The following is a 14,767-nucleotide window of genomic DNA, read 5'->3' on the forward strand; positions in this document are numbered from 1 at the left end:
CATTGAATAATCTGATTCCAGGCTGTTGTTTGTACATACGGTACAAATCTAAAATAACAACTGATTGCACAATTAAGAATTAGATAAACTTCGGCTTGTTTTTAAATGTTAAATGCAAAAAATCAGAAATATATAACAGTATCCATCACCCTCTCACCATACTTGTGAGTCACTGAAAACTCCATGTAGGAAAGTAAGGTCCAGCTACTTTTAGCATAGGGACATGCATAAAGGAAAGCATTTCAATGGAGAAAGGTGAGATTAAGAGCAATGGCTGTTCTAGAGAAAGCTTACACCCAATGTTACCATATCCTTGTATGTGCTTTCATTTATTTGCAGGTAATTTTGACTGGGTTGGGACCTATTTTAACCGTAATGCTGGAGCCGGCCTTGTCATCAACCAAACAGACACAGGAAACAAGACCAGCATCATCAAGCAACTGAAAGCTGTGTTTGAAAGGGATTGGTATTCAAATTATGCTAAAAGTTCGACCACAAAAATTCCAAACTGTTTAAGCTTCAAACATAACAAAGCAGCAGCAGCAAATAAGACTGCCCAAAGCAATGTGAATTGAAGCCTGTTTTGCTGTTCACTGCAGCTAATGGAGAAATAGAATGGGACTGATACTGATCTCCCCTTTCATATTTACAGACAATAGACTTTTTAAACAAAGCAAAAGAAAATTTATAGGAAAAAGCACACTTATATAAAATGTTCTTTAAACTATATTCTCTATACTGAATTATTTACAAATATTAGATTTGTTACTGCTGAAACTGAATGTCATTTCTGCTTTATTGTTGGTTTGGAGGTATCACATTTAAATTTAAATGCATGCTTTGATACTTTGGTTTTAGAGTTATTCCTACCTCTCTTTTCTGATTAGCATAAACAAGGCAAGTTTGGTTACTAAACAAAATTCTTAAATTGGTTGATATTAAAGTACAGATTTTACCCAAAGGAAAAGATACAGGTGTAAGCAAGCTTTTTATGATATATCTCCAGTATATGACCATCCTGAAGCATTTTTTGTTTCAGCATTATTGGCCTGATTTATCCCATTATACCCAGTCCAAATGTATTAAAATTTATCTATTTTCTTGCTTTGCTCCAATCATGATGCAAAGGGCACAACTGAATCAACTTTAACTGTTCAGTCAATGGGATACTAGTCCAACTAACTCCAATTTCTGACAAATATTTTATTATGATTCTCTTGCTTCATCACTGTAAGTAGATATTTTTAAAAATATTTTTGTTTCATTTTCTTTTTTACATTGGGCAGCAATAGTGTGTATGTAATTTTCTTCTTCAAAGTAGCATATTTGTCAATTTGGGGGTAATGATTACCATTCGACTAAAGTAACCATGTAACTTTGTTTCTGTAGAACTAATATGTACCAGCATTCCTTTGGTTCACCTGCTTTGTTTTTCATGAAATAGGGCATTACCCAGCATAAGCACAGAACCCATGCATGGAGGCTTCCCAAAGGTCTTGATAGAGTCCTGTTTCCTGCCCTCTCTGCCTCCCCTGGCAGTGCAACAGATCGTAAGAGAGAATGAGACATTTGAGCATGTCTCCATTCTCCCTGTTACTTCTGGTCTCTCTGCCTGTTGCAAATTACTTGTGCTTGGAGCATGAGTAATTTGCACGGTGCGGATGATGGATTGCTGGACAGAGATATGAGAAACATGCACAGACCTCCATTTCTCCTAGTGTCAGGCTGCCTTTGTACATACTCATCGGCATACATAGGCAGCTGGTAGAAGGTGTTGCAATCATAGTGCAAATGGACTGTGCTCATGAAGCTTTGATGCACATCTGAAATGTCAGCTTTTGGAAAAAGCTTTTAATGGGATACTGATTGAAATCAATTTCATTAAACAGATTTTGCCTACAGCTACTGGAGATTCTGTTAGCAAAGAAGCGTTGTGGATTCACCCATAAAATGGTGACCCCAGTGTGAGATGTTTCACTATTTAAAATGTCCTCTTTTTAGCATTTAGGTTACCTGGGGGAGGGGGTCCAAATGATTACAGTTTTATTTTCTCCCAGGTAAATGTTCTTAGGCTCGAGTTCTAGGCATCATTTTGGTTTAATTTACCAACTTTTCTTTACTTTTTTCACAATTTCTACTACAACAATAAAATGAATTCTATTTTCCCCTTTAAACAACAGATTTAATTCCTAATATCCAATGCCATCAATTATGCCATTAATAAGTAGCAGTTTGTAATATATCACAATTTGACCTATAGAATTTCTGATTCCAGTTTAATTTTGAAATCATAGATTGTGTCAATCCTGACAAGATATTAAAATCTCTGTCTATCTATACATACATCCGTTCACTTCTAGCACTGAAATGCATAGCTTACAATGTAGATGCTAGACCATGGTAATAATTTTAGCACAATTTATCAGAGCAGATTCCCACTACAAAATTAATCTGTGTGACTCTCTCATCAAGTATCAGCTAGTGCCAGCAAGTCCAAACGTGCAATGTTATTATTGGGGGGGGGGGGGATATGAATCATTATGACCCACGTGTGGGGTAAATAACAAAACAAAAACAAAAAACAAGCCACACGCCTGGATTCAAAATGCAGGGCTAATCTCACTTTCCAGCAGAAGAGAGCCCCCAGCAGCAGAGTTTGAATTCACAAAAGTCAAGCAACAGTATATCGTTAGTAATATAGGTTGTTGGACCCTTTAATCACATTTAGTCCACTTGCAAACAGCACTCCACTCTTTTTACTCCCTTTGCAATGACCACACACTGTTAAGTAATTTTAAAATTCTTTACTTACAAAAGTTCCAAGGGTCAGATTTATGTATTTATCCAAGCAGCAGCAAGTGCAACATAGGCAGAAGATAGCTTCAAACATGTGTTCTAAGCTTGGAGCTTGCTCATGCATGTCTTCCTTGGTCAGTTACATGGCATAAGGGAGAGGGAATAGAGATGGCTTCACTTTCTTCCTAATCAAAGAAGGTGTGTGACCTAGCTGAGTCTAATAATCCAGCTCTATGTCTTAACCCACTCACGCATAGTTAAATTTGACTGCAATTTCCCACACTTATGCCAATGGTTCCTACCAAGGTTGCCAGTGTTTCAGCTGTGCATTTGGGTGGTTTGTTTAGTGTTTTTCATAGTTTATCTACTTGAATGGTGTTTGCTAAATGGCTTTATCAATAGTAATGCTGCCGTGAGACTAACGGGCATAAACACACCCAAGTGTAATAATTGTAAGCTACAATCCTAAAAGCAATTATACATGTCTGTGCTCCATCAATTTTTAAGGAATCTGTATGTGTGTAGGACTGCAGCCACATACAAATCTCTGGGAACTTAGATGCACAATGAACCTCTGATGCATTCAGCTATCCACATTCATATCAGCAGGACCAACTGCATTGTGTACACATTCATTTTCAATGAACACAGAAACCAGGCAGAGCTCTCAAGTGCTGAGCAGAATGCTGGATGCGAGGAACAGTGTTAGAATTGTAGCAACTCCAGTGTAATAAAGGTTTTGTTGATACAGCATGTTGTCCAAACCACAGAGCATCCTTGGCAGTAAAAAAGAATAGGGAAATGAAAATATATTTGATTTCAAAGACAGTCAACAAACCATCATTTATTTCAGATGACCTTAGATGAAAAGCCACAATCCTGCTCACAGTTTTCTAGTATATAAAAGGCGGCATGATATGACTTGAGACTACTGGTGGGGTTTTGCATTAATGATCTTGCAAGCAGAATCCCATCAATGCACTCCCACATAAGCCTTCTAATTGCTGCTGGGAATTCTGGTGTGTTCTGTCATATTGCAATACTGATTTCCAAAAGAAATCTGCTTTATTCTTAAATTAATATAAGCTATAACTGTTGCTTGCTATAAATGCATGCCTTCCAACATGTTGCAACGGAAAACCAGAATGCCAACTTCCGGGGCTGCACTCGTAACATGAGTCATGAGACTCGCATGAGACCACAGGCCTGAAAAAAGAGCTGGGGGGGGGGGGAGAGAATTGCAGCAGCCAAAATGTGACTCCATTTTTCGATGCTTGGAGATCAATGTATGGTGCCAATATAAATAGCTTTATGTCAGGGTTTGTGTGCCTCTAGCTCCAATGTCTTCCCCATATAATCTGCAGTAATGCAAGCTGAATAGCTGCAATGTGCTATGCATGGGGACTACCTTTAGAAAGTCATCAGAAATATCACTTGGGGCCCAGAACACTGCAACAAGGATCTTAGTGGATGCTTGCCATGGGATGATGGTAACACCTGTACCGATGCAGCCACACTAACTGCTGATTCATTTCCACGCACAATTCAAAGCGTTGGTGATGACCTTTAAAGCTCTAAATGGCTTGGATACAGGGTTCCCGAGGGACTGTTTCCTTGCATTTAAGCATGCCTGCTCCTTGACTGGAGAGGTATTTTCCATTCCCATCTGTTGCTGAGACATAATTGGTAAGGCCTTATTGGTGAGCGTGCCCAGATGAGAAATAACTTACCCAATGAGACCTCCCTTCCACTGACTGGCTAAAACAGCAGGCATTTGTTTGGTAGGCAGCTGTATTTTGATATAGATCTAACAATTTCTTGTTTCCTGCTATCATCAATCAAAACACTTGTCCACACTTGGGAACAGCTGCTTCCTGCCATGATTGGTGTATTTACAATACAACTATTTTGGGTTGTATTGAGAATGAATAAAAAAATGGGAATAGATAACACATAATTTTGCATTAAGACTGCGACCTTATGTAAACTTACCTGCAAGTAAGCACCGTTTAATTGAGTGGTACTTTCTATTGAGTAGAAATGTACAGGATTGCACTGCAAAGCTTATAATTATGGTTTCTAAGCAGGCAATAGTATTGATGTACGACTGCATTTATCTTCAAAGATTATTGTACTTTTACAACTCGATCTGACAGTTCTGAAGCACTGAACAGATCAATAATTTTGTTGGCTTCTCTTCTTTCCTAAAACTTTAATCATTCCCACTACTTTCCTTTGGATTATTTCCACTTTTTTAAGCATCTGTCTTCTAATATGGAGAAGATGTTTCTCCAAGCAATATCTTACATGTGCCAAACAAGTAGAAGGAGACTATTAATTCCTTTGTCTTGAATCCGATTCTTTTGGCATTGCAACCCAAAACTGTGCTAATATTTTGTTCCACAGCGTCATGCTGATTCATGTTTAGTTCATCAGCTGTGATGCCTTAAATCCTCAGCAGAGCTAATATGCAGCTAGATATAATTACAAAAATCATTAAGTGGCCATGTTCATCCATTAGAAAAATCCAAATGCCACAGTTGGACAATACCTTTATCTGGACCAACTAAATTTCACAAAATACTGTGCAAGTCTTTTAGTGCTCCAGAACGCTCATTCGGGCTGTATGTTAAATAAGTAGAGGAAAAGCTGGGCATGATGTTGGAATGCAAAAGTCTGTCGTTCTTTACAGACTTTGCAAGTTTGTAAGAGGTGTTAATTACACTGAATTAGGTTAGTCTCAATTAGGTACAAAACCTAGTAGATTTCAGGTTGCACAAGGACTGCTGTTCTCACTACTTCTGTCTTCAACCAAACAGAGCACAGTAATTCCTTTCTAAATTTGTGGATGTGTTGAGTCTGCAAATTCGTTTTGCCACTCTTGTTTATCTGTTTCAGTAGAACTTTGATAACTCTTTCCTTTCCAAGATCTAGCTCACAATACTCTTTAAGAGTTCTGCAGATATCAGATTGGTCCTCAGTTCCAGTTACTCCAAAATTTGATTTTAGCATATTGTCCAAAATATATTATTGAGAATGATTTATAGGAGAAGTAAAGAAATTTCATGATACTTCAGAGGATGATGTTAAATCTCTTTGGAAAATGAGAGAAAAGCCCATTCCCACCGCTTCTTTCTTCCTTATCATAGTTTTTGGTGCTGCCATTAGATAATGTACCAGATATTCAAACTGCACCAAAATGCTTCCCTTGATTAAGTGATCTGATCACATGTCTTGACGCTTTCTGGGGATATTGCTTTGGCTGCCTTTGGGCAGAAAATGTCATTTATAAATATTAATAAGATAATAAATAAGACCAAGAATTCTGAGTGCAGCTTCTTATATTACAAGGCAGCCACCTTAGTCAAACTGATAAATACATGGCTGTGAAGGCAGAATCTCACTGAATCACCAATTATTTGATCATTCGTGGTTTTCTGCTGACAGTGTTATTTATTTGTTATAAGCATCTAATAAAATTCTCAGGGTGGTTTACAATAAAATTCTGTAGAAAATGCACTTTAAGCAAAATATTTATAAATATGTGTAATGCAATAACTAATATGGCTCTTTAAAGCTGAAGCAGCATAAACAATAGCAAAGCTCATAAAGGATTAAAAATGGGGGGGGGGGTTTGCCAGCTGTAGAAGGTCTTAAGCTTCAGGAAGATACATATGGAAACAAATGCTGCATCAAATATTGTAGTCCTAAACTGCAAAGGGCTATAAAGTTCAAAACCAATACTTTGGATTGTCCTGGAAATGAACTTGGTACTAAGATGTCATCTGAATTCCCCAAACCATCCTACTGTGCTGTCACCCAAACATATGCAACGTGGCAGCTTTGTATGATGCCACTACGCACCAAAATATTGACAGTGCTGCTGCAAGCAAAACCACAGATCCTGGTGATTCCATCTTGTCCTTTATTGCCAATGAAAACATGAGACCAGACCATCCTGACTGCAGACATTGGTCATGTCTACAGTGACACAAGACCAGACAGACAATTAGCCTGTCTGCCCAATTTCTACATCCTTGTTAGTGGAGGAAGTCTTAAGGCTAGGTCCAGGAATAATTTCACAGGGTTTTTGCATGGCATGAACAGCATCTTCTTTTCGAAGAGTTAGCACACATTCTGTGGTGTCGCTTAGCCTGCCTCTCAAATTTCTCTTCCCCTTGCTGGAGCCATGCATGCCTGCTGCTTTAGTATGGATTACAAATACGTGCCTATTGCTGAGTCCAGCAGTTGATTCTTTTTGGCTTCCATATTTATGCGCCTTTATCTTATAAGATACCTCTGTGGATGGAGAAGAATCTAGCCTATGCATTAACATAGGAGTCGATGACAGATTTGAGCCTTACGAAGTGTAAGCAAGCTAGACACTTGAGCTCCCACACCCAGCTGATTTAGATAGGGGATCTTCTGGTTGCTCAGAAACAGGTGCCTTGTCAATATAGTTGTGCATTGTTAGAAACATATTTGCTTCTGTTCCATGTGAAATTCAATTTCTCCTTTTCCTGTCTCCTACCTTTGGGCTAGAACTACTTCTAGATTGTCACTATTTTGTAGAATGAATTCATCCATAGACTGGCAAATTTAGGTTGGTCAGTAAACAACAGACATTGTTTAAGAGCCACACAAACTGTAAAAATCAAATCAGGATGCAAGCTCAATCAACAGGTAGTCTGTATCAAGTATAACACAGACATTGCAGTTTGTTTGTTTTTAAGAATCAATTTTAGGTAGAATTATAGAGCAATTCTTTCTATTGCAGCTAATGGGTTTTAGGTAGAGTTTGCTTTCTGGGGTACTATTGTAGCATTGCTGTAAAACAATGGAGTCTCACGGAACCCCGTCTTGTGAGTTAACTTGGCAACTTCATATTCTGTTACTCCTTGGAAGTAACTAAGAACCTCCTGGCCAATATGTAGCAAACATCCATATTTGCTACTCCATAGACACAATTGGAATTTAGAATAAAGCTTCCCATTGACTTTTGAAGTCAGGATGTATTAAGGGAATTAACATGTCTTACTGTACATACACTGTTTCTGTACTTTCACTGCAAAGCAGTCTATAAATCTGCAAAAAAAGTCACTTAAAGACTGTGTTAAGTATTAAGCAGTATAAAAATATCTGAAATGAAATTAAAAATACATTTCAGTAAGAGATTCCATTGGAAACATCTCAAATTTCAAAGTTCAGAGGCTACTGTGAGCACATACAGGAACATCCAAGTGCATTATGAGGAACCTCCAGTCAGAATTGCTTTCTTTATTATATTTCTTCTACAGGAACTTTTGGGACCAGTCAAGTAAATTAGAGCCCAAATACTTTCCTGTCAATGCCTTATTTTAAGTGGACTGGAACTCATTTGGTACGTCCTTGTATTAATATAAGGCTGACTGCATGAAACCAGGCATTTGAGATTAATTCCTTCATTGCAAATATATGGGAGAACAATTTCTTAAAGGGCAGGCATTTAATGGAATTTTAATCTAAACAACTTCATAGAAGGATGAAATTTTTTCATCTGTTCCATTCAACAAACTTTAATGTACATGTCATATTTTATAATTGCCACTTTTCTGAATTTTCTCACAATCTTTAATAAGCAATTTCTAATTCTTGCTATTTCATAGAAGCAAGACCAACCATGTCCCCTAAAACCTAAATCACAATTTTTCAACACCTGGGAGCTTCCCCACCTGCTCATTTTCTCTTGTGTGATATTGACCAACCTTAATACTTGTGCTCCTTCAGGCAAAAAACACATGCAAACTCATGCACTGATTGGAAAAAAAAGGCAGTGTCTGTCTGTGAGGTTTCAGATATATCTGGAATTGTTTTTGCTTGTTTAAGTGCTGTCACAGCTACCACAATTTAGAAGCTTAATATATGTGTTATCTTGGCAAGCAGAGAAGACAATCCTATCTCCCAATGTTGATAGTTGGGGATAGGGTACAGTATTGCACAGGACTGCTGCCTGTGCCCAGGAAGATTGAAATTCCTCGCTGACAGTAACAAACAAATCTGAAACAGAACAGCTGGCAAGGTTTGAGATGTGGTGATGAGCCTGCTGTTCCCCTCCTCACTACAACCCCACTTAGAATAGCTCTGTTACCCATTTTCTTACTTCATCATTAAGACACAACAAATATCACAGGAATCAAAGAACAGGTTTACCTGGCTATTCTATTTTCCCCATCAAATTACAGTGAGATTCATGTGAAGTTAGACTGTCTATAAAGTCATCCAATGAGGGATGGATTCTGACACCATCATCCTTTTGATGGGTTGGAAAATCTTCTTTGCTAAACTAGGAAAGTATGGTGTGGGTGGGTGGTTTTTTTTTAATAACCCAGGGAACTTGTGATTTGCCACAACAACTCCAATACAAACAAATAAGACAAGGAGGTTGAGGGTTAGGGTTAGGGTTCCCCCCACCCCTAAATTACTATTTGAAAATTATGCATAGAATTTACAGGGGGAAGTGGTGTTTTGTATAGCACCATAAAATGTATGTCTGTTACTTTATGCATTCTTCTGACATCAAAGAGCAGAGATGCTTAAGCTCTCTTTGAAAACTGCATGGCTAGCTTATGCAGTAACTTGATGTGATAAGACTACTGTGTTGTTTTCTAAGACTCTATAATGTGTAGTTTGGACATGTAGGGTTTAAGAGTTGTGGGCATGCTCCTGGCTACCTGCAGTATCAAGCATTCCCAGGTTCCTTTTAACCTGCATTTGCAACAGCCACAACACCGAGAACACCTAGGGAGGCTGATGGAAATTCACAAGAGGGAGTTATGAAAAAGCATGCATTATTTTGCAATTTGCTTTTAGTCCCTAAATTCTAGTTCTTTTTTATGTCTGAACTATAGGCCTAAGAAAAACACAGTGAATATTTTATTTACTTGAGACAAGCCTTACAGAGTCTCCAAGCAGGAGTCATTTGCATTGCTTAGACCTGTTGCATAGATCTGTTTTCTAGTGCACACGATAAATGAAATTTGCCACTGCAAAGTATTTTTAATTACCTCTTTTTTATTTGAGCAATCAATGTGCTGTGATTGGGGGGGGGGGAATCGAAACACAGGGCAATTGCTGCATGCTTATATAACATTAGTTTTGTTATGATATAACTTTTATGAATGCCTATGCACTGTAAATGCTTTAATACTAGAATACTGAATGTTTTGTACCCCTTTTTTGTAATTATGCTATATTTATTGCATGGTTCTTTTCATGGTTCTGTTGTCCCCATAAAGTACAATCAAGGAACATGTGGTATTTTATAACATACAAAGTTCAATGTCAACCTAATCCATTACAAGACATGGTTGCACCAAGACATTTTAAAGAAACAAAACATGGTAGGAAATGGGCTTCCTACCAACAATGGGCTTGGTTCACAGCAATACATGAGTCCGTGATCTATGTGTCTGTAACATTGTTGATTTTGTATAAATGGGACTAGAGGCCTTATCGGATCCTGGAGACACTTGCATAATCCAGTAGGGCTGTACAGGAATTAGTGTTTGCAAAATCAAAAGGGTAATCTGCAAGAAGGTGTGATCTGTTTGGATAAAACCTGTATATCAGATCCATTGGTGCAAGGCCACTTTCTCTGATATAAGAGATAAGGAGAATAAGCAATATCCTTAGTTGTTGTCATAGACATTGCCACACAGGAAGTGGTAACTATTTTGCCTGACATATGCAACTGTGCATAATATTATCAGGAATAAATGTAGTAGAAATAGGTCTACTATAGATCTGCAAAAATTATTCCATTTATATTGCAAAATAGATAATTCCAAACAAATATTTCATTTGGTAAGGCACTCTTGAATATGTGAGGCATTTTTCTTTATGAATAATAATTCTCGGGGATCCGAACAGCTGCTTTGGTTCATGCTCAGTGAAAATTTTGGCAACTTTTCCCTTGAACAGCAGAGTACAGTGGAACCTCGGGTTGCGAACGTGACTCGTGCAGGAGGCACGTTCGCAACCTGCAGCGCTGCGTCTGCGCACACGTGGGTCATGAGTCGGCGCTTCTGTGCATGCGCAAAGCACGATTTAGCACTTCTGTGCATGTGCGAGTGCCAAAACCCGGAAGTAACCTGTTCCGGTACTTCTGGGTTTGGTGCGGTGCGCAACCCGAAAACACATAACCTGAAGTGTCTGTAACCCGAGGCACCACTGTACTATTAAGAGCTTAGGCATGCTTCTAAAGCAATGTAACACTCAGCAAAGCAGCTCTTGGAGAAGAAATATGCTTGATTGTCCCTTTGGAATCTCAGAACAGGTTTTCATGCATCTTTGGATCCTACTGTATTTCTTACCTTTATAACACATTTATCCTGATCAAGTTTGAAAAATGTGTAAACACAAACAGGTTTCTCTAAAATGAACTTCCTTACCACCAGAGTGAAAAGTGCAATTTGAGGGGAGGGGCAAAGAGACTCTGTACCTAATGATAAGATATATGTTGAGTGTTGTTCCACTGCATGGCGCCCATCACAGAATGGGGAGGCAGAAGGAGGGAATGGACTATCCATCTATTTTGGGTCTAAAGGATAATCAAAGCAAAGGGCATGGAGTGTCCTTCTTCACTCCAGGTGCCTTGGATCAGGGCCAGGGGGTGCAATCATCACTCCACTAAAGTTACAGTGGTGAAAACTGGTTGTGAACTGGGCCCATTGTTTACAGTGTTACTAAACGTAACCAAAGATCATTTGAACAAAAATTGGAATACCAAAGGGTTGGATTGATCCAGAAATAGCTTTTTATTGTATTGATAGCTTTCATATCTGAAAAATCACTGAGTGAGGTGGCCAGAAAATTGGTGTTAAATTTTTTGAAAGAGGGCTGGTAATATATTTATACTGCTGCAAACTAAGTTACCAATGAAATAACACTAAATCAAAGTATTGTGTAATGAATTGATTTCAAGCTGTGTAAGAGTTGATTTTCATGCCGGTACTATTGACTTCTTTTTCCATCGCTTCGATATCCAAGAAAATCTGATATTCCATAGAATGTATTCCACCCAGCATTTTGTTCAGGCCTCTGTTTTATTTTCAAAAAGCAAGTTTTCATGCCGAGCAGAATAACTTTCTCTTTACTTCACAGAAATAAAATAAATGTGTTTCAGTACATTGCGGTGCCTCTTATTTTGGTGCAAAATTAGGGCAGCCTGCCTGCCAATGGCGTGAACTCCCCTGGTCTTTGTTCTGGTCCAAAGGGACTGTTCAGTGGTGAACAAATGCATTTGATTTGATGGGAAATCCCACCAAGAACTGCTGTTCTTGTCCCAGACTGAAATAGAAATGAGAGAGGGAGGGAGACTGTTCCCTGTAGTGATGGCAAAATGTTATTTGCAGACTTATTTGTTCATTTTTTAATTATTTTAAATGGAGCTAGGATCGACTGCAGGTCCCTGTACTATGCGGTGCATTGCAGATTCTGGATTTTTTCTATGTAGCATAAGCAGGCTCTGCACAACCTTCCCCCTGGATCTCTCTGCTGATCTCTTCCACTGAATCTCAGATTTTTAGATACTGGTAAAGGATATGTTTTCACATAGAGATTTAGTTGCCACAGAATACTGAGTATCTGTTAGTAGGGAGAGGCGGAAAGGAGGGAGGTGGAGATGAAATTAAGGAAGATAACAGAGATTGTGGCTGGCTTGCCAGAATATTCACATGAGTCTTTCACATTATGACATTTTGCAGCAAGTCTCACTAGTGCATTTAAGAACAGGTAACACGTAAAGGAGACAAGAAAAGGAGCTTGATAGATCAGATGACTGACAGATGATTCAGGAGGCTGTTTCCATACGGACCTGTGGGACCATGCAGACCCCTTGAAATTTATACTTTGTGGTATATTTACTGCAAAACACAGAAAAGGGCTCTTCCTTACACTTGCTTGTTGATGTCCTGCAAAAGTATCCCTCCAACATTTTCTCCCTTTACCATCAATTCTCCAGACAAGACAACGGATAGAAATGAATTGTTTTATTTCAGCCACTTGGTTCCATGCAGTTGAGTTTTCATCAATCCCACCTACTTGCTTAAAGAAATTATGTTTCTTGGCTTCCTCAACACCACTGTTAATGCTCTTGGCAACAAAAAGCTGGATCCAATACAACTGGCTCCCCCCCCCTTTTTTTTGCCTGTTCATTAAAAGGGCAGCTCATTAAAAATTACATAATGAACACCAGTCATAAGTTATACACTTGACCTGCAAAAACACTGTGTGCGAATGGTCTGCCGCATTGGCAAATGAGAGCAATTCAAATATCTCAGACAACTCACTGGTGAGAAATCAGTTGGGGGCATTTGTACTCAGAAGCAACTCCCAGTGAGTTCAGCGGGATTTCCTCCCAGGAAAAATATGCATAGGATAACAGCCTTAATTCTCTCAATATTGAGTGTTGCAGATTAAGGCCGCACACTCAATCTCTCCTCTTTCTCCAGCAGTACTTCCTTTCGCCTACCCTGAACCTACAGGAAATAAACTCCTGCACAGTTATTTGTTTTAAGCATTTCATCCTGTCTTTCCACATATGCACCCAAGGCAGCTTATTAAGTGTAAAACAAATCTATACTATACCTATAGCCTAATTACTATTTTCTTGCTGCGTAAAATCATACTTTATTCCCCATACTGCAGTCAGTAGTGCAGTTGCTAGTTAACTGATGGAATCCACTCCCTGGTGCACTTTATTATACAAGAAGTTCCAGCTGTTTCAGAGGTGGCATTCGGTATTTTTTACTTAAATTGGTTTTTTATGACATGCTTGTAAGCAGAGGATGTCAAGACCTCCTGAATCTTGAGTAAAAGTCTGCTGGCAGTGAATGCAGTTGGGGGAGGGGAATCGTCCACCAGAAACTGCATGATGATAAAACTCCCTCAAGTAACAGGCTGTTAATGATTAGAGGCTCACTTGGGCATGAAATGAGTCGTTTCTGGCATGTGCGAATAATGGGCAGAAGCCTAAACTGCAATGTTAAGCCTGAAGGCTTCCATTATTTCTAACTGAGTGAGTGTGTGTTTATGCGTGGGAATCTCCAGTGTACGCTCTCTCTTGGGCTGCTGAAGGGGATGTCTTTGTAGAAAGAAGCACATTTCCTCAGTTGCCCAATGCAAAGATAACAGACAGAGAAGCAGCAAAGAAATACGAGACAGCTAGGAGAGAGCTTGTTTATATTTGCATTCATCAGTTCAGATCCAGCTAAAACCTCTCACGTGTGCCAGGACTGGGAAAGGCCTTTTCTTCTCCTGAGAGCTTGGAGACAATGCTGGGCTAGTTGGACCAATGGAACACCTCAGTTTCATGTGATCATAAGTGGTGGGTATATAAGGCAGAGGTTCAACTACACAAAGAACAACAGCATTGTATCTGGAGCAATGGTCAATATGCTGCCTTCCAAAGATTTGGACCACAACTCCAGCCAGCAGGAGCCTGAGAAGCAATTTTTGCCCTCCTTCCACCCCATTTTTCAGAATCCCAGTTCCATACACATTAAGATGTCTGGATCCTTTTGGCTCCAGTAGTTGTGGGTGGTTTTTTGTTTTTTGTTTAAGGATCAAATACAGTGGTACCTCGGGGTAAGTACTTTATTCATTCCAGAGGTCTGTACTTAACCTGAAACTGTTCTTAACCTGAAGCACCACTTTAGCTAACGGGGCCTCCTGCTGCCGCCGCGCTGCCGGAGCCCAATTTCTGTTCTTATCCTGAAGCAAAGTTCTTAACCTGAAGCACTATTTCTGGCTTAGTGGAGTGTGTAACCTGAAGCGTATGTAACCTGAAGCGTATGTAACCCAAGCTACCACTGTATCAAGGTCTTCGCTTCAGACCCTGGAGAGCTATTGCCCTAGATGGACAGTACACCACTGCTGTACACCACCATTATATTTTTTATGAGATTTGGATAGAAGTATTCAATGTGGGACG

The 14,767-nt window shown here is 39.1% G+C and overlaps 1 protein-coding gene across 5 annotated transcripts in view; it reads left to right on the forward strand.

Annotated features, from left to right (window-relative positions):
* The window catches only part of PLD5 (phospholipase D family member 5), a 185,067-nt gene extending 173,104 nt beyond the window's left edge, over window positions 1-11,963 (forward strand). For all 5 annotated transcript variants that reach the window (XM_083432219.1, XM_083432218.1, XM_083432216.1 and 2 more), the window contains one exon: window positions 340-11,963. In XM_083432219.1, the coding sequence (XP_083288345.1) occupies window positions 340-575 (236 nt within the window). In that variant the 3' untranslated portion in view covers window positions 576-11,963. The remainder of the gene's footprint in view (window positions 1-339) is intronic.
* Window positions 11,964-14,767: the final 2,804 nt, after the last annotated feature.

The sequence above is a fragment of the Podarcis tiliguerta genome (assembly GCF_965153285.1).
Source record: "Podarcis tiliguerta genome assembly, chromosome: 3".
NCBI lineage: Eukaryota > Metazoa > Chordata > Lepidosauria > Squamata > Lacertidae > Podarcis > Podarcis tiliguerta.